The 26,102-nt window shown below is 29.5% G+C and overlaps 1 protein-coding gene, 1 long non-coding RNA gene and 1 pseudogene across 2 annotated transcripts; all 3 read right to left on the bottom strand.

The window, feature by feature from the left end:
• Positions 1 to 5,007: 5,007 nt before the first annotated feature.
• On the bottom strand, positions 5,008 to 6,037 carry LOC114388919. The gene is made up of 2 exons (XR_003661648.1): positions 5,850 to 6,037; positions 5,008 to 5,284 (listed from the first exon to the last, which is right to left on the bottom strand). It is a non-coding gene; the product is annotated as an uncharacterized LOC114388919 (long non-coding RNA).
• A 2,304-nt stretch (positions 6,038 to 8,341) lies between these two features.
• On the bottom strand, positions 8,342 to 11,519 carry LOC114390343 (receptor-like protein EIX2). The gene has a single exon (XM_028351049.1). It carries the CDS (start codon positions 11,500 to 11,502, stop codon positions 8,446 to 8,448), a length of 3,057 nt encoding a protein of 1,018 aa, XP_028206850.1. The 5' UTR covers positions 11,503 to 11,519; the 3' UTR covers positions 8,342 to 8,445.
• Positions 11,520 to 22,411: 10,892 nt separating this feature from the next.
• LOC114390027 lies at positions 22,412 to 25,459 on the bottom strand (annotated as a pseudogene).
• Positions 25,460 to 26,102: the final 643 nt, after the last annotated feature.

Genomic DNA, 26,102 nt, shown 5'->3' with positions numbered 1-26,102 from the left:
TCCATGTTATGGTCATTGACAACAAATGTTGCAAGTTAAGTCAAGCAAGGAAAAAAATATATATAATTGATGAATAAATCAATTATAGGAAAAGGGTGTACTTTAAAAACTATTTCAGTTAAAAAAATCTATATATATATATATAAAAGATTATCTCGTTTCAATCTAATTATTTAATTTTGATCAATTTTTTAATTCACAAAATAATATTATCTTATATATATGAAAAAAAGATTAAATTTAATTGTCATCAATTAAAAAGGTTGTTGTATCATGTATTTCTAATTGTATTCTAACCTGAATATTATTTTCTTTATCATATAAAAATTAATTAGTTATATAAAAAGAAGTGTGAAAAAGAATATTAACTTTTTTTCTCAAAAAAAAAATCAGTATTGTATTTTGTATTTTCTATCAGATATCAACTTAAATAAGAGGAAAAACATAATTTTATTTTCCATTATACTTTTTAAATAATTGCAAGTGCTAAATTTAAAATATCATAAAAATACTCACGTTTAATTTAATATTCTCAAAATAACAAATTCATATTATAACTTAAACAATCTAAAAAATATATAATTTATTCTTGTGCCAAATACTAAAATAAGAAACATTTCTTATTTTAGTTTACCGTATATAATTGCTTAAATCAATGAAAAATTTATCTTAAGAAAATATTAATATTTTTTTTAATCTTTGAGTAGTTTACATCAAAGGCAATAAAATTTAGCTTAATTCGTCTTTAAATTTTAACTATTATTTAAATTAGTCATTTCGTTACACCTATGTTAAGTAAATAACAAAAAGTCTTGCATTATAAATTTCAAATATTCTATTACTTGCAATTTGAACCCATAATTAATTTTAAACTATCAAATTTTTATTATTCAAAATAAAAGAAATGAAAATAAAAATTTCTCCTAGACAAACCGCTAGCCACTTCACCAAATCCATATCAAGGTCCCCACTTTTCTAACTTGAACCTTACGACACTCCACAAAGTCCAGCCAAAGGTGTTTGACTTTTTCAACTTGATCAGCCCATAGGCCACTCCACCAAGTTCATGTGAATGTCCCTTTCTTCAACTTGAACCATAGGTCACCACATTACCTTCATATCAAGTTCCTTATCATTGACTACAAATGTTAAGAATTCCGTAAGCAAGTAAAAAATTATAAATGATGAATGCATCAATTATAGAAAAAGGATCTAATTTAAAAACTATTTCGGTTAAAAAATCTATATAAAAAAGACTATTTCGTTTCAATCTAGCTATTTAATTTTGATCCATTTTTAATTCACAAAATAATATTCTTCTTATATGTGAAAAAAGACTAATTTTCATTGTCATTAATTGAAAAGATTGTTGTGTTATCTATTTCTAATTGTATTTTAACCTGAATATTATTTTCTTTTTCATTAAAAATTAATTAGTGAGATACAAAGAAGTGTAAAATGCTTGTTTAACTTGGTCTATCATAATTATTGAGATCATAGTTTTTCCTTTTATAAGTCTTGGTCCAAATTTCTCCATGTATTGTAGATCATATTTAACTTAAAGTGTAAATTAGAGGGTATGATCTACCAAGAAGTGTGACATGTTTTTTAAATTATTTATATATGGTCCTAGCTATTTTATTGTTAGACCACAAGTCTTCATATATTAAAGTCTTTGTCTGAATTTCATTTACTTATGTGGTGGCATTTTAAGAATAGTGATAGAAGAGAAAAATAAATATACAATTTATTGAACTATCTAACTTATGGAAGATTCACATTCTTCATGCATACGTTTTTCAGTTTTCATTATCATTATTTGGAAAGATTGTTTGTGTTAATTGTCTATTTCTAATTAGTTTGAAAATGAATATTAATTTTTTATCATAAAAATTAGTATCATATTTTTTATTTTCTTTACAAGTTATCAGTTTAAATAATAGGAGCAACATAATTTTAATTTCCATTTTACTTTTTAAATAATTTTAAGTACCAAATTTAAGCAATCATAAAAATACTCACCTTCAATATAATATTCTAAAAAAATAATTCATACGATAACTTAAATAATCTACAAAGAAATATAATTTATTTTTGTGCCAAATACTAAAATAAGAAACATTTTATTTTATTAGTTTAACGTGTAGAATTGCTTAAATTAATGAAAATTTTATTTTAAGTAAATATTAATATTTTTATAAAAAATCATTTGTAGTTTACAATAAAGATAATAAAATTTGGTTTAATAATGAGTCTTCAAATTTTAACAATTATTTAAATCAATCCTTTCGTTACATGCACCTGTGTAAAGTAAACAACAAAAAGTCTTGCATTATTAAATTCAAGTCTTCTATTACATGCAATTTAAAACTATAATTAATTTTAAATTATCAAATTTTTATTATTTGAAATAAAATAAAAGAAAAAAAATTATCTTGTAGACAAACCGTAGACAACTCTACCAAATCTATATCAAGGTCCCTACTTTTTCAACATGAACCACAGGCCACTCCATCAGATCCATGTCAATGTCTTTTATGACTGACAACCTTAAGCATGAAAAAGATAGAGTAAAATATATCATTTTTGTCCCTATAAAATTTTAATGTTACTTTTTATCCTAAATTAAATTTGGATGATAAATAATTATCATGTATTCTTAGATTTTGGTGTCATTTTAAGACATTTATGTGATGTATATCTCTTTTTTTTTTGTCATGAACTAATCTTCTCTTAGAGTTTAATGTACAGTAATTGGTTCTTCTTTCATGAAATGACTACTTTTTTATTATGTTGTAATTGTTTTTCTTATATGTCTGATATGTGTTTTTGACTTGAACACATGTTTGTATGATTTTTTATTCAATTGTAATAGAAAAATTTCTTTGAGTAGCGAATTAGAGAGAACATCCAATAATTTTTATGTCTAGGGATAATAGAACATTAATAAACACTTTGTCTTAATGCAAATCCTTTGGTTATGCCAATCCAAGGAATCGATAGTTTAATCAAGAGATTTAGGTCTCTTCACTTAAGGAATTAAAGTTAAGATAATATGGTAGATTAATGATGATATAACATTTATTAAATATAAATGTGTAGTGATTACTTTATAGGAACTCCAATAAAATTAAACCTAGACAATTTTTTCATTGATTTAATCTCAATTTACTTTGCATACAGGAGTGTTTGTTAAAATTCTCAAACAAAAATTCCCTTAGAGTGTGTTTGGATGGAAGAATTTAAAATTCTGAGAAATTTTAAATTCTAAGAATTTCAAATACTTCAATTGAAATTCTTTTATTTTCAAAATTTTGTGTTTGGATAAAAAAAGTTAAAATTATGAGGGTGAAAAAAAATGAATGAAAAAAAATGATTGGTGTGCTAGTTATACGTGTCCCTCTACGCTTAGACCCGATCGATGTTCCATCATACGGTGTTTCTTGGAGAATTTCAATTTCTCATCTTTTAGAAGGAAATTGAAATTCCAAATTTTTAGTTGTTTAAAATTCTGTTTTAAAATTTCAGAATTTTAAATTCTTCACAAAAAAACATCCAAACAATGAATTCTAGATTACAGAAATTCAAATTCTCTGATAAATTACTTCCCTCAGTTAAAATTCTTTATCCAAACATACTCTTAATCTTTTCTTTTATTTCCTTCCTTAAGTTTCTTATTTTTATTTCTTCTCTTAATTTCTTTATCTTTATGCATATTTTTATTTAGATCGAATTAGCTAATCTTAATTAATTCCAAATATTCATAGTGTAGAAATTTCTTTATCTTTATTCATAGGGTAGAAATATTGGTAGGAGCCCAACTGTGATCTCAACCGCGCGTGCACAATCCCATCATAAAACCCAAAGACTGTGATCTCCACTGTCACTGCCAAACTCAATGAGCCCCAACTCATGGCAAACCTCATTGTGAAACCCCACATGAAGTCCAACTACCAATCCAGCCGTGAACCTTAGTGAAGCCCACCAAACAATTTTTCTTTTCTCATTTTGTGGTTTGATGTTTTGTTGTTAAGATTTTGTTGATTTATATCTATTCTTTCATTTAGCTTGTTTTCCTTTAGTCCATCCACTGGGGGAGAAAATGAAACACCATCCGTGGCACAATGGTGAGATATAAGGAAGATGAAGGGTGATAGAGACAAAAAGGAAAAAGAAAAAAGGGACAATATGACATAGTTTTTATTTTTATTTTTAAATTTTTTTTCTAATTTGTAATCCAAATCAAACAAGTGACACCACACGTGGCACACACATGGCCAAACAACCACATAGGTAGATAATAATTTTGGACTAACAACAAATATAAGAGACAAAATTTCAAATATTAGGAATTCGGTCCCAAAAAAATTTATTAGAGACCAAACATAAAAAATGAATATTTATCAGAGACCAATAAATAATAAAAAATGATGCTTTTTAACCCATAATATGAAGGTAAACATGTGGTCAAAATATATATACTTATTTTATTCAGAAAATAAACATTTGGATAGCATACATACACGAATTCACGAAACCAAAAATTAAATCAAAAAACCAAACATAACAAGAAATGAACGAGAAAAGAAAAAAAAGAACAAACCTGATCTTATAGAGATTATATACCATTGTTTTTAGACTTACAACTTCGATGACGTTACCTTTTACGAATATTTTATTTTTTTGCTCAATTGAATCACCATTACTCCAGTTTTCTGAATATCAATTTTGTAACTGTCACATCTATGATTTTTCTTTTTTTTTTCTCAAAAATATTTTAAATATTTTTATTCAAAAGAATCTTCTATAATTTTTCTTTTTTCTTTTTCTCAAAAATATTTTAAACGACCTTATCTTTTAGTAATATTTTATTTTTTTCTCAATTGAATCACCATTACTCCAGTTTTCTGATGCCAAGTCTTCTTGTAACTGTCAAATCTTCTATATATAATTTTTCTTTTCTTTTTCTCAAAAATATTTTAAATATTTTTAATTAAAAGATAAAACTAAACCCGGATAAAATTGGATATTTACATAAACATTAAAAAAAACACAAATATTTATTTTACTGTGACTTGAACATCCTAACTTTCTTCCAAGAAAGAACTAGACACACAGCTAGATATTGAAACAGCTTTTAAGAAAATCTACACAATCACCCAAAGCAAAGACTCCTTCAAAGCCCTTCTTCAATTAGATGACTCCTGCAGCCTTCTTTCACCTGCTGCACCTTGGTTAACTTGTTCCACTTCTGCCCTTCCTGCCTCATAATTCATAGATAAATCTTCGACCCATGCAAACCACAAATTCAAAATTAATGTGGCACTTTGCTGCAGCAAAAACTAGCATACCCAAAATAAAGTAAAAAAAAAAAAAAACTGTAACTCATCTTGGACTGAAGTCTAAAACTACTAGAAAATAAATACTCCACTATTTTTGAAACAGCTCTTACAAAATGAAAAAAAAAACATAATAGAAAAATATGCAAGCATGCCCAAAATAAGCAAACAAATAACTGCGATTCATCTTGGAATCAAGTCTTAAGACTAAGAGAAACATACATAATCATAATTTCGTTTGTTTCTCAAAACACTTCTTCCAAGATAAGAAAATAGAAAAAATGTCACAAGACAAATATAGAGAAAATAAATTTTAATATCGATACAAAATATGTCTGTCTAACTGCAAAACTCAAGCAGAACGTGAAGAGTAACAAAAGAATTAGTCAGAGAAGTATGGTAAAAGAATATAATAAACTAATTTAGAAATAAGTAAAATTTGCAAAAAGCATTGATCAACCAAGAGAAACCTCATGGAGACAACTAGAGCTACTATTCATTGTTATTTACCTTGTGAAGATTGATTCTCTGCTGGGTTGGTAAACCATGTCCCAACCATACCTTTAAGCTTATCAACCACACTTTTCCCTGGACTATTCACATACATCTCTTGGTACTTTTTCTCTGTCACCACACTTTCCCCTCCTAACCTTCTCTTCACTTCCTCTGACTCAGTTACCTTTCCCAGTATTCTTTGATGTTTCATTATAGGAAAAAAAAAAATATAATCAATTATAGGAAAAAGGGTGTACTTTAAAGACTATTTCGGTTAAAAAATATATTAAAAAAATATTTCGTTCCAATCTAGCTATTTAATTTTGATCAATTTTTCAATTCACAAAATAATATTCTCATATATATATATATATATATATATATATATATATATATATAAAAGATTAGATTTAATTGTCATCAATTGAAAAGGTTGTTGTGTCATGTATTTCTAATTGTACTCAAATCTGAATATTATTTTCTTTATCATATGAAAATTAATTAGTTATATAAAAAGAAGTGTGAAAAAGAATATTAACTTTTGTTCTCAAAAAAATCAATATCATATTTTTGTAGAAGCATATAATGATATGAAGTTTTGACGATGTCAAAGATAAGTGCTTCTCACGTTTGATCCAAGTCAAGAATCCAGAAATTCAATATAATTGATGAACTTAGTTCCTAGAATCTTAGAAAGAGTTTATGAATTGATGATGCACAGGTTTGACCAAAGAATATTTTTCAGAAGCTTTTTGAGATTTCATAAAAGTAATATTTACTCTCTGGTAATCAATTATCAGGGGATGTAATCGATTACCCGTGATCAAATTAATTTCTAAAATGCTCTTATAAAATTTGAATTTAATTTTAAAGCCTATAATCGATTACACAAGGCTTGTAATCGATTACCAGGTTTAAACGTTTTGTAACATCCTTTAGAAATTTGAATTCAAATTTTGAAGCCGGTAATCGATTATAATATTTATGTTTTTTTTACGACTTCAAAGTCAATAGTTTTTTTTATTATGATATCAAAGTGATAAGTTTTGTTTTTTTATTTTATTTTTCTTTTTACGACTTTGTAGTCATTTTGGTTTTTTTTTAAGTTTAAACTTTTTAATTTTAGAATTTTTTAATTTTTTAATTTCTTGTATTTTATTTTTTATTTTGTTACATTTTTTTAAAATGTTATTAATTTTATTTATTTAATTATTAAATAAATATTTTATTTATTCATTTTAAAAAAAATTCAATGACATTATTAAAAGATTATCTAAATTTTAAATAAACCAAATGTGATAAATAAAAAATAATTAAAATGGAAAAATTTCATACTATTAGTTTTATTTGATTTGTATTATATTTTTTATGGTTTTATTAAATATATTATATATTTTTTAATATTTTTTATTTAAAATATATTATGTTTTTTAATATTATTTTATTTAATATATTTTACATATTTAAAATTTAGATAAATTTTAAATAATGTTATAGAATTTTATTTTTTAAATGAATAAATAAAATATTTACTTAATAATTAAATAAATAATTTTTTTATAATTTTTGAAAAAAATAAAAAATAAAATACAAGTAAGTAAAAAATTCTAAAATTAAAAAATTTAAACGTAAAAAAAAAACGAAACACAATTTCAAAAGTCATAAAAATAAAAAAAAATTAAACTTACAATTTTAAAGTCTTAAGTTAAAAAAATTAAAAAAAGACTAGTTGTAAAATAAAAAAAATTAACGACTTTGAAGTCCCAAATAAAAAAAATTACATTAAAGTTATAAATAATTTTATGACTTCTATTAAAAAGAGTCATTTTATGACTTCTAACTCATATAGTAGCACCTGATAAGACTTTTTTATTAAAAAGAGTCATTTTATGGAAAATAATTTGAAAAATATCCCTGAATGGTAAAAAGCAGTCAAATTGACTGAAAGTTGTGAACTCGAAACTGCAAGTGTTGTGAATCCATGAGAAATACAAAGAGCTAGAATTTCTAAAATATCATTAACCTGTTGGTTGAGTTTGAGATATAAGAAATCAATCTCCCCCAAGTTCCCAAGTTGCTGAGATTACCCCAAGAAGTTCGAATGGTTGCTTCAGATTGATTAATTGATAAATCAAGTTCAACAGGAGAAGTCAAATTTCCCCAGACATCATAAATAGTCCTATGCAAATTGCTGTACCTTAGGTCCAAATACTTGAGACGATGAAGACCGTATAACCAATCAAGTATAGAATATGAGAATGAATTTTTAGACAAGTCAAGATTTTAAAGAAGTGTGAGGTTTCGAATACCACCAGGGAATCGGATCGACCTTGGATTTCATTACCCAACAACAAGGGAATATTTGAAATCTCATTTCAAGAGAGATTCAAACATATGAATAAATTTCAAAGAAACATAACTTAAAAAAAAATAGATACACTTGTGTATGTAGATGCAATGACAACAATTCCCACGGTACAACTCTTATCCATTAAATATAACATTACTGAAAATTGAAATATAATGGATTAGTTTGTTTAAATTTATTTGTTGACATAAATTGATCAACCTGCCAATACAATGATACAACATCGGTGTATTCTAAGCAACACTAAACACTGATACTACATGAGTAAAAAGATTGAAGTTTGAACCACACATGATCAAGGAAATGAAAATAGGCATACCTCCATGATCTACAAATCAGTAAAGGAGCAATCACTATCCAGAATCCCACAACAAATCCAATTGTCGCACTAACAAAAAACCAATTCACTCCATGCCCATCACTTCCTTCATAACTATGAGTTTTCCCATTGGAACTGCAGTTTATGGGCAGTGGTGGACCACATAGATTGTTGCCGATAAAGCTGGAGGCATCAAATGTTTGCAATTGAGTTCCTGTTGGAATATTTCCCTTCAAATGATTATAAGACAAGTCTAGCATGCTGAGAAAGCTCAAATTTGAAATGGTTGGAGGGATTTCACCAGAAAGTTGATTCCTCGAAAAATCAATGGTTTGTATCGATCTCATATTACCAATACCTTGTGGAATATGACCAATCAATTGGTTATGGGACAAGTTTAAAAAATTCAATCCATTTAGATCTGTGATTTCTCTTGGTATTTTCCCTAATAACTTGTTACTTGACAGGTCAATGTCTGTTACCAAACCCAGAAAGTTTTTGTACTCATCTCCTCTTCCTTTCAGCCATAGTAGCACACTAACTATTCCATAGTTGAAAGAGTAAGAGATACCAGCATATTGTGCTTCAGAATAGATAGAAGGATCTGTACTTTGGTTCTTTAGTGTCATGGCACTCAAGTTACAAAAACAGCTCGGTATATTGCCAGACAGATTGTTTTCTGCAAGGTCTAAAACCTGAAGATGACTCATCTGACATATTTCATTTGGAATGTGGCCGGCAAAACTGTTTGATCGAAGGCGAAGGATTTTCACTTTTAAGAGCTTTTCTCCAACCCATGTTGGAATACATCCTGAAAGATTATTTTCCCCAAGGTCCAAGGATATCAATTGGTTATTCTTCTTCAAACTGGTTGGAAATATTCCTGAGAGTGTGTTGTTACGAATTTGTAAAGACTGCAGCTCTGCCAAGGAACCAATGGATTGGGGTAAGTTCCCAACAAAATGGTTGCTTTGTAAATTTACATTCACAAGAAATGTCCAATTCATCCAGCAATCAGGTATCTCTCCTGACAAATTATTTGATGCAAGATTCAGAAATTGTAATTGCATTGGCTCGTCCTGATCATTGCATAAAAAGTCATTCATGGATTCAGAGAATGAATTGCTTGAAAGATCTAACTGAGACACATCACTTGAAAGATAGGGTAATTTACCACACAAGTGATTTGAGCTTAGATCAATAACGGGGATAGATATTGGATTCTTTAATGTAGTCCCACTCTCACCATGGATGTGATTATGAGAGAGGTTTAAATACAAAACCTGAGGAAGTGCTTCCCACATCTGTGTGGGAATAGAATCAATAATCCCTGCGTTAGACATGTCTAAATATTCAAGTTTGTTTTGTGACTTAATCCACGATGGAAAGCTGGGACCTAACTGCCATAATCTCACATCCAAATGGAAAAGCTGAAAATTAGGAAGCCAATTGGGACCCACTTTTAAAGTGAAATTGTTCCCTGATGCATGAATCTCCATCAAGCTTGTAAGATTTGCAAGATCATCTTCCTTGACAACAGTTTGAAAAAGATTGCCACCAATATAAAGAGATGACAATTTACAGAGTGATCCAAGACTTTCAAATGGATTTCCACTGAATTTATTAGTAGACAGATCAAGATATCTTAATGATGAAAGTTTTCCAAATGATCTAGGAAGAGCACCACCAATTGAGTTGTTGGAAAAAAGTAACGTGTCAATATTTTTAAATGCCCCAATATGATCTGTCAGATGGCCTGAAAGTCGTGAACTCTGAACTGCAAGTCTTGTGAGTCCATGGGAAATACAAGGAGCAAGAATTTCTAAAAGTTCATTAACCTGTTGGTTGAGTTTGAGATTTGAGAAATCAATGTCCCTTAAGTTGCAGAGATTACCCAAAGAAGTTGGAATGTTTCCTTCAAGTTGATTACCTGATAAATCAAGTTCAACAAGAGAAGTCAAATTTCCCAGGGCATCAGAAATAGTCCCATGCAAGTTGTTGTCCCCTAGGTTGAGGAACTTGAGACGATGAAGACCATATAAGCAATCAGGTATAGAAGATGAGAATGAATTTCCAGACAAGTAAAGATTTTGAAGAAGTGTGAGGTTTCGAATACCGCCAGGAATCGGACCTTGGATTTCATTACCCCATAATTGAAGAGAAACAAGTTTCTTCAATTTGAATATCCACTTGGGGACAAAAGAAATGGCAGGGGAATAACTAGTGAAGGAAAGATGGAGAGTTTGCAGAGATGAGAAGTTGAGCAAGGATGGTTCATTATAGTGAGGGAGTGCGCATCCTGACAAAGATAGGTGTGTCAAAGAAGGAAGAGATTGGAGAGTGTGTAGCCAATGAAATGCTTTGGATAGGTCTGCATAACTCAAATAAAGATATTCAAGCTTCCACATACTTGATACCCATTCTACATTTTCAGCTAACATAGGCTCGACAGAATAACCTCCGAGGTCAAGATAGAGCAAATTGGAGAGATTCCCAATCTGAGATGGAATCTTCCCCATGAATCCAGTAAGAGAGAGGTCGAGGTGAGTCAAGGAAGTCATTGTCCCAAGGAAAGAAGGAATTGCCATACCTGCTCCAAGGAAATAATTGCCGCTCAAGTTCAAGTGATTCAAATGCTTTAAATCAGCCAAACAAGGACTTATCTCTCCACCAAACTGGGATTTCTCATAAGCTTCCTCATCGAAGTGATAGTAGCCATCATAGAAAGCAGCAGAAAACGTAGTGTTGAGGTGAAGCTGAAGAAGATGGGAAGTGACGTTGTGGCAGAGGACTCCATACCAGTGGCAACAGTTGGTATGATTATGATTCCAAGACCAAAGCCTATTGGAAGGATCTATGAGATTATTCTTAATCTTCAAAAGTGTCTCACGCTCACTTGGGATACACACACTCTCTCTGCATGGTAAGCTGAACAACCAAAGGTGGACAAAGACAAGAATATAAAAAAAGGAGGAATTCATGATCACACAAGAATATATGAAACAGCTTAATTGTATAAGTGCTTCTTGCTTCTGCATATTAAACTTACTTCTTTCTATTATTTATACTGATGCAAGCGCCTTTCTTTTCTTTTTTCTTTTTTTACGTTACCTTTTTTTAATTATTGACTTTATTATCCAATTCTCCCAACTTAATTCTTAGAATAGGAAATAATTTTGAATTTACTTTATCTATCTCCTTTTTTAATTATTGACTTTAACTATTATTTGATCAATCCTTTCGTAAACTTTTGTTAATTAAACAATAAAAGTCCAACATTTTATTAAAAAAAATTGAAGTCTTTTCTATTTCATGATATCCCAATCCATAATTATTATTAAATTATTAAAATTTCAATATCCAAACTAAAAATAATATAAAAGAAAATTGTCTTCTAAACAAACCATGGCCGACTCCATCAAATCCATCTTAAGGTTTTTCATTTTTTCATCTTGAACCTTTGGACACTCCAGAAAGTCCAGCGATGTTATTGTCTCTAACTTTTAAAGGACAAAATATCCTAATTAAAAAACAAGAATTTGATCAAATGGACTAAAATGACATATTTTTAAAAAAAATCTCAATTAAAAAATAAAAAGACTAAAATTACAAGATTTTAAAAAAATAAGAGATAAAATATTTAAATTAAAAAATAAAAAAATAAAATAACATATTAAAAAAAAGATGACAATTATATTTTAAGCCTGTTTTTTTCTTCACTTTCATTATTTTTTTACCTTTTTTTATTATTGTGCCAAATACTAAAATATTTTTTTAACATTTTAATTCACTTCTTTTTTTAAGTTGGCTTTTTAAAATTATCGACTGAATTATCCAATTCTCCCGAATTAATTCTTAGAATACGAAAAATTATGCATTTACTGCATCTATCTCCTTTTTTAAAATTCCTTTGTACACTAAATTCATAAAAGAAATCAAAATTATTAAGAGAGAAATATGATTTATTCTTGTGCTGAATACCAAAATAAGAAACATTCTTTTTGGTACAGTTTTTTTTACAAAAATAAATAAGAATCATTTTATTTTAATTTATCCTATAGAACTGTTTAAATGAAAATTTGGTGTCATTAAACTTCATATTTTAACTATTATTTAATCAATCCTTTCGTTAAACTTTTGTTACGTAAACAATAAAAGTCCAATATTTAAAAAAAAAACAAAAAATCAAGTCTTCTGTTTCATGATATCCCAAGCCATAGTTAATATTAAATTATTAAATTTTCAATATTCAAACTAAAAATAATGTAAAAGAAAATTGTCTTCTAAATTAACCATATATAACCCACACCATAAGTCCATCTCGAGGTTTTCCATTTGTTCATCTTGAATCCTTTGGACACTCCACAAAGTCCATCCATGTTATGGTCTGACTTCTTTAACTTTAACCGTAGGTCACTGCATTATCTTCCTATCAAGTTCCTTGTCATTCACAACAAATGTTGCAAGTTACGTCAAGCAAGAAAAAAAATATATAATTGATGAATAAATCAATTATAGGAAAATGGTGTACTTTAAAGACTATTTCAGTTCAAAAATCTATATAAAAAAAAAAAAAAGATTCTCTCGTTACAATCTAGCTATTTAATTTTGATCAATTTTTCAATTCACAAAATAATATTCTCTTATATATGAAAAAAGACTAAATTTAATTGTCATCAATTGGAAAAATTGTTGTGTCATGTATTTCTAATTGTATTCAAACGTGAATATTATTTTCTTTATCATATAAAAATTAATTAGTTATATAAAAAGAAGTGTGAAAAAGAATATTAACTTTTTTTCTCAAAAAAACCAGTATCGCATTTTGTATTTTTTACAAGATATCAATGTAAATAAGAGGAGAAACATAATTTTAATTTCTATTTTACTTTTTAAATAATTGCAAGTGCCAAATTTAAACAATCATAAAAATACTCATGTTCAATTTAATATTCTAAAAAAAAACAAATTCATACGATAACTTAAACAATCTACAAAGAAATATAATTTATTCTTGTGCCAAATACTAAAATAATGAACATTTTTTATTTTAGTTTACCATATATAATTTCTTAAATCAATGAAAAATTTATCTTACGAAAATATTAATAATTCTTTTAATCTTTTAGTAGTTTACATCAAATCCTTTTGTTACACCTGTGTTAAGTAAATAAGAAAAAGTCTTGCATTATAAAATTCAAATATTCTATTACTTTCAATTTGAACCCATAATTAATTTTAAATTATCAATTTTTTATTATTCAAAATAAAAGAAATGAAAAACAAAATTTTCTCCTAGACAAACCGCTGGCCACTCCACCAAATCCATAACTAGGTCCCCACTTTTCCAACTTGAACCATAGACTACTCCATGAAGTCCATGTCAAGGTTCTCCATTTTTTCATCTTGAACCTTAGGACACTTAACATAGTCCATGTCAAGTATTGCATAGTTCATAGGTAAAGTGAATATGATTCATGAGGTGTGACAACATGCTATTTTGATATTATAACATTGTAATTGAGATCGAGTGTATGTGATAAACTGAGTATGCACGTGATTGAGATGTTGTGTGCATTTGAGTTGTAAGCTGACAATCACATGACTATAAGACCCTTTAAGGACAATGAGTTAATGTTAAGAGTTTTAAGGACGATGAGTTAATGTTAAGACCCTTTAAGGGCGACGAGATTTTTCACTGACATGGTACTACATTGCATATAAGATTAAGTCTTAGTGTATCTGCTGCATAACACTTGTGTATTGTTCTATATTGATTGATTTGATGATATTGTGTTTTGACTATTGAGTATGCAAATGTTGTGAAAACGAATGAGACATGTGGTGAAATAACGTGAGTTATGCTCAAGTAAATTGTATTTTGTTATATAATATTTATACCTATATGTTGTTTTATTTTTCTCTATTAGTTAGGAATGTGATAATTCACTCTCTGTGTGTTGTTTGTGTTCGGATCCTGTGATGATCTTGAACCTTGTATTCGGGGAAGCAGATGGCTAGGTGAAGTGATTTAAGAAACCTTGTGCTGAAGGATGTCGGGACACAATGCACTGATAGGATGTGAATGTGGGGCATAAGTTTTATATTAATTGCATGATGTTAGTCTACTTTATTTTATCTCACTTATTTAACAAAATATTTTTGTAAATTTTGACGGCCTTATTTGAGCCGAATATGTTTTAATAAGTTTTAATTGATGATAGTGAAGTGAATGTGATCCTGTGTAAATTTGGTTACTGATATTTTTATATATTTTATTTATTTATATATATGTTGGGGTAAAGGGTGTCACACTTACAACTTTAAATTCATAAATTTTTTAAAAAAATAATAACTTTAAAGTTGTAGATAAAAAAATGACATTAAAATCATAAATAATTTTATGATTTCCGTTAAAAAAGAAAAAAATAATAAGTCATGATCGATATCACGACTTCTAACTCAGTAAAAATTGATACAACTTATCCTCTTTTGAAAAATAATTTAAGAAAATACTTCCATATGGTAAAAAATGGAAAAGATTTGCCCCTGAACGGTAACAAACCGTCAAATTTCCTGAAAGTGTTGAGTCCACGGGAAGTACAAGGAGCTAGAATTTCTAAAATATCATTAATCTGGTTGTTGAGTTTGAGATATGAGAAATCAATCTCCCTTAAGTTACATAGATTACCCAAAGAAGTTCGAATGGTTGCTTCAGGTTGATTGATTGATAAATCAAGTTCAACAAGAGAAAAATTTCCTAGAACATAAGAAATAGTCCTATGCAAGTTGCTGTACCTTAGGTCCAGATACTTGAGACGACGAAGACCGTATAACCAATCAGGTATAGAATATTAGAATGAACTTTTGGACAAGTTAAGATTTTGAAAATGTGAGGTTTCGAATACCACCAGGGAATCGGACCTTGGATTTCATTACCCAACAACAAGTGAATATTTGAAATCTCATTTCAAGAGAGATTCAAGCATGCAACGCATACATAATGGAGGAATTCATGATCATTCAACGTATATATGAAACAAGTTAATTGTATAAGTGCTTCTTGCTTCTGCATATTAAACTTACTTCTTTTTATTATTTATACTGCCGCAAGTGCCTTTCTTCTTCTTTTTTTTTTTAGTTGCCTTTTTTTAATTATTGACTTTATTATCCAATTCTCCCGACTTAATTAATTCTTAGAATAGGAAATAATTTTGAATTTACTTTATCTATCTCCCTTTTTAAAATTCATATATACACAAAATTCATAAAATAAAATTCAAAATTAATAACAAAGAAATATATATGATTTATTCTTGGGCTGAATACTAAAATAAAAGACATTCTTTTTGGTACAGTTTTTTTTAAAAAAAAGAATCATTATATTTTAATTTATCCTATAGAATTGCTTAAAATGAAAATTTGGTGTCATTAAAATTCAAATTTTAACTATTATAATCAATCCTTTCATTAAATTTTTGTTATGTAAACAATAAAAGTCCAACATTTAAAAAAAATAAAAAAATCAAGTGTACTAGTTCATGATATCCCAACCCATAGCCCACTCCATCAAGTCCATCTCAAGGTGTTCCATTTTTTCATCTTGAACCTTTGGACAATCCACAAAGTCCAGCCATGTTAAGGTCTGACTTCTTCAACTTGAACCACATGTCACTGCATTATGTTGGAATAGTTACTCAAAGATTATTTTTCCCAAGGTCCAAGGATATCAATTGGTTATTCTACGTCAAACTGGTAGGAAATATTCCTGTAGGTTTTATGTTAGGAATGTGTTAAGACTACAGCTCAGCAAGGAGACTTCAAGTTCCCCAATGTTCATTTTGCTTCAAAACAACTAACTTATAAAATTGACAAAAATATTTTATAAATTTACTACTTACATGTGCATAAAATGAGATAAGTAATTGATTGCAATAAACAAAAGATTACAAACATGTTAACAAATATTAAAAATACATAACTGAAATATTATATGCAAATTATTAGGAATTTAGACCTACTCCACAAACCCAGATTCCACCTTCCCTTCCTAATCACTATTAGTCTATACAAAGTACTAAATAAATATTTTTCTGTCCTGGCTTGCCATTTGACTGATATGCTTTTATTTTCTACCTTAGTGTTGGATCACATCCTTGTTTTCAGCCATATTCTTAAATCATTATTTGCAATTTTGTTTTGTTGATTTAACATGCTCAACATTTATTTCTTATTCAAACTCCTGCTCTTGCTATGCTACTTGCTTTTCTATTTTACACACACAAACCACACCAATTGATTATGTCGTTATTTGATACTATTTTCTCAAATAATGCTCTGCAAATGGCACAACATTGTTTCTGCATCACCAAAGAATGTATTTCTTAATATCAATGCAAGATTTTTGTTCCCCTGCTTCACTCTAATAGTTTCTTATAATTAAAAACTTTCATCTTACGTAAAAGTCAATTAAAAACAACATATATAACAAACAGAGCAAACAGAGCACTCACAGTGTAACAATCTATAATCTAATGTAAGAGAGCATAAGGGAATACGTTAATCTTGGACCGAAAAAAAAAGGAATAAGTTAATAATAAAATGAAATAAAAAACTAAACAATTTTAAAAAAATCTTCACCTTAAGAATTTTAAGTAAACGTTCAAAAGAATATATAAGAAAAGTTTGTGTTTTTCACTCCCCACAATATATATAACATCCTATAGTTTCTTTCAAGAGAGCATCAGAAAGAAAGGGAAATAAAAGAAATATTTACTAAATTATTTAAGCAAGAAATAGGAATATAACTTTCAGCACTTTATTAGAATAGATAATAAGTTTAAAATCGTAGAGAAAAAAAAAATACTTTCAAACACATACCGAAAAAGAAAAAACATACAAAGTAAAACTTAAAAATAGCATCATCCTAAGGGTCCTCCAAGAAAGTGTCAATTTGTTAACATTAGCAAGCACTTGCAACAAACTTTTAAAGAATGGAGAACATGGCGAAACACTGACATTAATATCTACTTCAAGAGATGAAAGATTACACGTGGAGGGAAGTTGGTGACCATGATGAACATTGTTGATAATGAGAAAACCAAGACTCGGAGTTGAAAACACAATTTTGTAACCATCAATAGGGTAAGCAAGATCCGGGTTAGAATTATTAATCCAAAGGACTTTAACACAGCATATTTTCAGGAAGGGGAAAAGCGAAGAGATGTCATAGTTGGACAGAAAAAATAGAAGAGGGAAACACCAAATGGAATCTATGGTTCACAAAAAGAAAGATTTTCAATTGCTGGATGTTGTGAGACACGCCATATTTCAGGATATATATCATCTAGTTGCTCGAGGTCGGTGCGGAGAATGATCTCAAGATTAAGTAGAGGAATGGAATTAACCATCTCGACCAGACAAAACCTCGAACACAAACTTGTGGCAATTGAAAATACTTGACTCCCAGGAATCAAAACTGAGAGAGTAGTTAAACGTTTCCAAAAATCCTTCCAACTTTTAGACAAAGCACAAAGCCGAACAACATCTTTTGTGTTCATAAATTCCAATATTATTCTGAGGAAAACGTGAATAGGTAACTCACTGATCCTGTCCCTATCATCTTTTGCATTTCTTATAATTTGCGTCTGTTTCCTCACCACCAATTCCCCCTATGTTTCTTTTCCTTTTCCTGGTGCCTGTCCACAAAAACGTTAGACGTACAAATGCTTCAATTTTTTTATTTTAGATAATACTGATATCAATAACTTTGCATGCAATTTTTTGTTCCAAAAAAGTAGAGATAGTTGTCTAAAAAGAAGAATAAAATTTAATTGTTGTTAGGAATAACTACAAGAATTCTGAAGGATATGAGAGAAACACATATACAACCCCAACCCATTTGTAACCCAACAAGAAATGACTTTTATGTTTACTCTATCATTTTGTGTTGTCCTTAAAATATGAATCATGCACAGCATTAATAATGTAATATCATGGGCGAAAAACCAAAACAAAAATCGTTTCCAATATCCCGTTATCAATATATAGCAGTATCAGAAAATGAAAAGCTAGAAATACTTTGCATTGTAATGAATCGCATAATTAAAGGAAGGGAAAGATGAATACCATCGTGGCTTGTGAGTTATGAGGATGACCAAGTAAAGGGAAAGGCTTATAAATAAGATGAATTGGATGAATTTCATTCAACGGATATATAATCGATGATTAATCTCTTAGTTTATTTTTTACCTTTTATAATATCTTTTTAAAGAATAGGTTGAATAGTTTATTATTTATTTATTTGAATATGTGTGTTCACGAATAAAAAGTAAACTAAAAGATAAATTAATCTAAAAATAAATAAACTAAACGATAAATTATTCTAAAAGATAAACTAATATAATGGAAAGGATAAAAGATAAACCTGCATCATTTTTTCTTATGAACTGTTGACAGAAATATATAGTATTCTCAATAGATCCTAAATTGATTAACTGATTGTCTAACAGAATGGTATTCTAATTAAAAGATAAACAAAATAATTACTATCCGACTTTTTAATAGATCATAAATGATTAACGGATTGCTTTTAATAATCCATCCACTGTAATCTAAATAAAAAAAATTATTTAATCTATCTATTTGACAAGCCTAAAGAATAGGAAGCAAAAGTTTACGTGACCAGAATACACACGTAAACATTGAAAAATCCTCAAAAAATAATGGTCTTTGAACAAAAAATAGGTTGGGGAGTGGATTAGGAAAGGTCTTGACACCCTAAAGTGTCCATTAAAAAAATGGAACCTATATTTAAATGCACAAAATCTTTATAATTTTATATATATTTATTTTACACCAAAACATTCTTTTCATTTATTTTAAAAAGAGCACATTTGATTTTTTTAAAGATTTTTTTTTTTAATTTTTTATCAAAAGAAAAAATGTAGCCCAAGGATTTAAGCTAGCAAAATGATTATTCATTAGACCCTCACAATCCAATAATATTGAAGATAGAATTTTTATTTGTTAATGTTATTGATTGATACTTGAATCAATTTTTTATAAATAAAAACTATGAACTTTTAAGATAACAAATTAATGATTATTCAATTAAATTTTATGATTAAGCAACATCAAAAAGTAGGAGTGCTACTCTTTTAATGTCACAAACAATTGAATGAGTTAAAATTAAATTATTTTTATTTAAAAAAAAGCAATATAAATTAAGAAAGAACATAAACTCGGAATTTTTATACTACAAGGAAAATAATTCATCACTTTCTAACAACAGAAAAATGGAATAAAACAAATACATGCCCCTTCACTGAATTTTCCTTCTTTATTCGTCCCCCTCTTTGAGGGTAACGAGTTTCTTTTATAATCCAAGAACAACTTGGTCTCTAAGTAACCAAATGATTCTATTAATTATACCATGACTTTCTTGTTTTAGGCTTGTAACTTCATGACTTTATCTTTTAGCAACCGCTTTATTTTTTCTTCTCAGTTGAATGACCCTTACTTGAGTTTTTTTATGATCAAGTCCTCTTGTACGGCCACATCTTCTACAATTTTTTTTTCTAATTCCTGTGGACTTTTTAAATTCCTTTCACATTCCAGTGGATCAATGTTTTCTTTCCAATTCATCTTATCATAATTTAAATTTCGGCATAACAAGTTATGAAATGACAACAACTTTCACACACACAGCAGATTTCGTCCTTTCACCTCCTAATTTTGAAATTCCAAAGGACAGAACACAGGAGATCGAAAAAGTTTATGAGATTTTAAGTTTTTTAAAGATCACTTTCGGAAGGAGCATTCAACATTTCAACGCGTACGGTTGAGTCATCTTTGTATTTGACACCAGATGCATGTGAGCGCAGATTTGTGGACAATAATTCTCAACATTGAACTTTTGTACTTTGCTTCCCAACTCTGTCAGTTGTCACTACACCAACTATGTCATGCCAGCAACCTTTGATGCATACACTATCTATCTATTTATAATATATAAATCTTAAGCTACAAGACAATATGCAGCGTGGCTGCCATGTCAAGTATATATTGCCACACCACACTATTTGCTTATGTGTCATCACCTCCTCAATTATGCTCTACAATTATCCCTCACCAACTCTTTCTATACTACCTAAATGATTGTTCTTTGACCGTTTAAAAAGTGTGTTAAGAATATTCCATTTTAAGTTAACTCATTTATTGGATAATTACTCATAATTAAAAGGCATTGGTAACATTCCATCTAATACGTTTAAAAAGAATATCTGTTAGTATTTAGAGTTAGTCAGTTCGTTAGTTTTTTAATTGTTGATACCTGTTTGTTGAGCTTAGGTAGAGAAGAAGTATGGCAGATTGCTTATAAATAAGAGGAGAGATGGAGTGAAAGGAGTATCTTGTCAATTGTGAGAGAATTATGGTTCATGGCTTTTGGCTTGGGAGGTGCAGTTCCTCAAAAAACTTCCATATATGAGTGTTTTATTCTGTAAATTGGATAAGATTAAATATACAGAGAAATTGACAACCTCTTTCAGATAGTACTATTAAATAAGATAGATTATTTTTTTTTTTATACGGCACATTGATTAAGAACCTAAAATTTGTGTTACGACCCATGATCCTAGGTTCTGATCAAACCCCAACAGTACTTAAGGTGTAGTTTGACTACTCAGCAAACATTTGTATTGCAGTTTCCGAAATAAGAAATTAATTATGAAAAAATAGAATAAGTTTCAGAGGTATTTTTGTGAAAGAATTTGTAAGTTAAGACAAACATTTACCAAGTTAGGATACATCTATGTTAACAATGCAACAAATGTTTAAACAATGACAAGTTGCCAAGTCTTTGACAGCAAGCAAATTAAATGCAGAAAAGAGAATAACGTGGGTATGAACTAAAATGAAGACGAGAAAACTTCTGAAATTCTATTATCAATGTCCTTAAGCTTACAAACAAGCTGAAGAATTTATTATTTAAATTGTCGTACCTCAATTGTTGAACTAAAAAATAGGTTCAACAAAAAAATTGACATTGCAGAATATATATATATATATATATATATATATATATATATATATATATATATATATATATATATATCCAAGACATGCTGACTAGTAGAAGTAAACATTTATTTTGTGGTCATGTGGTTTGCTTACTTTGATCATAAAATTTTGTTTGCTTCTAAGGCTCTAAGGGCGTACTTTCTGAATCATGTTCAATAGAAACTCTAGAAAAGTCTCAATTGTGCTCCAAAGGCAGCCAATACTAGGAATGTGTTATAAGCCCAAATAATTGGATAGAAATGGATGTAATACTCAACAACAAATGAATATTTGAAATCTGATTTCAAGCGAATATAATACATCAATTTGTTTAAACTTATTTATTGAAATAAATGGTTAATTATTTTAATAAAATAAGTAACTTTTTTTTGGTATGTTTGTCTAAATTATTTTTACTTTTTTTAAGAAACGAATCTTATCTATTTCTTAAAAAAACACTTATATAAAAAACATTTATTTTAAAGTTACTTTTCTTAAAGTTTCAAAAAACTCATTCAATATTAACTTAAGCAACTTACCTAACATGTGATTTCAAAACTTGGTTTTAACCAAGAGTACTTACTAACTATTTGAATTTTAATCTACGGGATTTAGCAAATGTTTTTATCATAGAATTACATCTAGTTGATCTAAATTACAAAATTAACAAGAATTCATCTGCGATATTATGCTCAATATGAAAATCTTTACGTCCCAAAACAGAATTTACATAAGGCTCTAAAATCTGAAAAAAGAAGATAGCAATGACTACAAATTGATCACAACCTGCCAATACAATGATACAACATCGGTGTATTCTAAGCAACACTAAACTCTGATACTACATGAGTAAAAAGATTGAAGTTTGAACCACACATGATCAAGCAGATGAAAATAGGCATACCGCCATGATCTACAAATCAGCAAAGGAGCAATCACCATCCAGAATCCCACAACAAATCCAATTGTTGCACCGACAAAAAACCAATTGACTTCATGCTCATCACTTCCTTCATAACTGTGAGTTTTCCCATTGGAGCTGCAATTTATGGGCAGTGGTGGACCACATAGATTGTTGCCAATAAAGTTGAAGGCTTCAAAGGTTTGCAATTGAGTTCCTGTTGGAATTTTTCCTTTCAAATGATTATAAGACAAGTCCAGCATGCTTAGAAAGCTCAAATGTGAAATGGTTGGAGGGATTTCACCAGAAAGTTGATTCCTCGAAAAATCAATACACTGTAACGATCCCATATTACCAATACCTTCTGGAATAGGACCAATCAATTGGTTGTGGGACAAGTTTAAAAAATTCAATCCACTTAGATCTGTGATTTCTCTTGGTATTTCCCCTAATAACCTGTTACTTGACAGATCAATGTTTGTTACCAAACCCAGAAAGTTTTTGTACTCATCTCCTCTTCCTTTCAGCCATAGTAGCACACTAATTAACTATACTATATCTGGAAGTATAACTTGAACTAAAAGGTGCTAGAGAATAGATACGAGGACCTGTACTTTGATTCTTTAGTGTCATGGCACTCAAGTTACTGAAACAGCTCAGAATATTGCCAGACAAATTGTTTTGTGCAAGGTCTAAAACCTGAAGAAGACTCATCTGACATATTTCATTTGGAATGTGGCCGGCAAAACTGTTTGATCGAAGCCGGAGGATTTTCACATTTAAGAGCTTTTCTCCAACCCATGATGGAATAGTTCCTGAAAGATAATTTTCCCCAAGGTCCAAGGATATCCATTGGTTATTCTTCTTCAAACTGGTTGGATATATTCCTGAGAGTGTGTTGTTACTAATTTGTAAAGCCTGCAGCTCTGCCAAGGAACCCATGGATTGGGGTAAGTTCCCAACAAAATGGTTGCTTTGTAAATTTACATCCACAAGAAATGTCCAATTCATCCAGCAATCAGGTATCTCTCCTGACAAATTATTCGATGCAAGATTCAGAAATTCTAATCGCATTGGCTTGTCCTGATTGTTGCATAAAAAGTCATGCATGGATTCAGAGAATGAATTGCTTGAAAGATCTAACCGACACACATCACTTGAAAGATAGGGTAATTTACCACACAAGTGATTTGAGCTTAGATCAGTATTGTCGATAGATATTGGATTCTTTAATGTAGTCCCAATCTCACCATGGATATGATTATGAGAGAGGTTTAAATACAAATCCTGAGAAAGTGCTTCCCACATCTGTGTGGGAATAGAATCAATAATCCCTGTGTTAGACATGTCTAAATATAGAAGTTTGTTTTGTGACAGAATCCACGATGGAAAACTGGGACCTAACTTCCATGATCTCACATCCAAATAGGAAAGCTGAAAATTAGGAAGCCAATTGGGACCCACTTTTAAAGTGAAATTGTTTCCTGATGCATCAATTCCCCTCAAGCTTGTAAGATTTGCAAGATCATCTTCGTTGACAACTCCTTGAAAATTATTGCCATCAATAAGAAGAAATGACAATTTAGTGATCCAAGACTTTGAAATGGATTTCCACTGAATTTGTTAGTGGACAAATCAAGATATCTTAATGATGAAAGTTTTCCAAATGATCTAGGAAGAGCACCACCAATTGAGTTGTCGTAAAAATGTAGCATGTCAATATTTTTAAATGCCCCAATATGATCTGTCAGATTGCCTGAAAGTCATGAACTCTCAACTGCAAGATTTGTGAGTCCATGGGAAATACAAGGAGCTAGAATTTCTAAAAGTTCATTAACCTGTTGGTTAAGTTTGAGATTTGAGAAATTAATGTCCCTTAAGTTGCATAGATTACCCAAAGAAGTTGGAATGGTTCCTTGAAGTTGATTATATGACAAATCAAGTCTAACAAGAGAAGTCAAATTTCCCAGGGCATCAGAAATAGTCCCATGCAAGTTGCTGGCCATTAGGTTCAGGAACTTGAGATGATGAAGACCGTATAAGCAATCGGGTATAGAAGATGAGAATGAATTTTTAAACAAGTCAAGATTTTGAAGAAGTGTGAGGTTTCGAATACCACCAAGAATCGGACCTGGGAATTCATTACCCCTAAATTGAAGAGAAACAAGTTTCTTCAATTTGAATATCCACTTGGGGACAAAAGAAATGGCAGGGGAATAAATAGTAGCGGAAAGATGGAGAGTTTGCAGAGATGAGAAGTTGAGCAAGGATGGTTCATTATAGTGAGGGAGCGTACAGTATGACAAATATAGGTGGGTCAAAGAAGGAAGAGATTGGAGAGTGTGTAGCCAATGAAATGCTTTGGATAGGTTTGCATTTCTCAAATGAAGATATTCAAGCTTCCACATACTTGATACCCATTCTAAATTTTCAGCAAACAGAGGCTCCAAAAAATCACTTCCAAGGTCAAGATAGACCAAATTGGAGAGATTCCCAATCTGAAATGGAATCTTCCAGATGAATCCAGTATACGAGAGGTCGAGGTGAGTCAAGGAAGTCATTGTCCCAAGGAAAGAAGGAATTGCCATACCTTCAAAATCATTGGCGCTCAAGTCCAAGTAATTCAAATGCTTTAAATCAGCCAAACAAGGACTTATCTCTCCACCAAACTGGAATCCCCTATAACCTTCCCAATCGTAGCCATCATAGTAACGATAGAAAGCAGTAGAAGGTGAAGAGTTGAGGTGAAGCTGAAGAACATGGGAAGTGACGTTGTGGCAGAGGACTCCATACCAGTGGCAACAGTTGGTATGATTATGATTCCAAGACCAAAGCCTATTTGAAGGATCATTCAGATTATTCTTAAACTTCAAAAGTGTCTCACGCTCACTTGGGATGCACACACTCTCTCTGCATGGTAACCTAAACAACCAAAGCTGGACAAAGACAAGAATATAAATAATGGAGGAATTCATGATGTGTCATGCAACACAAGAATATATACAAAACAAGTCTACTTCTTGCTTCTGCATATAAATCATCAAACTTCTATTATTTATACTGCTAACCTGCCTGTTTTTTTTTTCTTCACTTTCATTATTTTTTACCTTTTTTATTATTGTGTCAAATACTAAAATATTTTTTTTTAAAATATGATTTATTCTTGTGCTGAATACTAAAATAAGAAACATTCTTTTTGGTATAGTTTTTTTTTCAAAAATAAATAAGAATTATTTTATTTTAATTTACCCTATAGAACTGATTAAATGAAAATTTGGTATCATTAAACTTCAAACTTTTGTTACGTACAAAAGTCCAACATTTTTTTTAAAAAAAAATTAAGTCTTCTATTTCATCATATCCCAACCTATAATTAATATTAAATTATCAAATTTTCAATATTCAAACTAAAAATAATGTAAAAGAAAATTGTCTTCTAAACCATAGCCCACACCATCAAGTCCATCTCAAGGTTTTCCATTTGTTCATCTTGAACCTTTGAACACTCCACAAAGTACAGCCATGTTATGGTCTGACGTCTTCAACTTTAACCATAGGTCACTGCATTACCTTTCTATCAAGTTCCCTCTCATTGACAACAAATGTTGCGAGTTAAGT

This window comes from Glycine soja, chromosome 16 (assembly GCF_004193775.1).
Source record: "Glycine soja cultivar W05 chromosome 16, ASM419377v2, whole genome shotgun sequence".
NCBI lineage: Eukaryota > Viridiplantae > Streptophyta > Magnoliopsida > Fabales > Fabaceae > Glycine > Glycine soja.
Note: the sequence above shows the minus strand (reverse complement) of the source record. Positions and strands in the feature narration are given on the sequence as shown.

Coding starts and splice junctions, on each gene's coding strand:
- LOC114390343 (XM_028351049.1), bottom strand. CDS start 11,502: ATGAATTCCTCCTTTTTTTATATTCTTGTCTTTGTCCACCTTTGGTTG.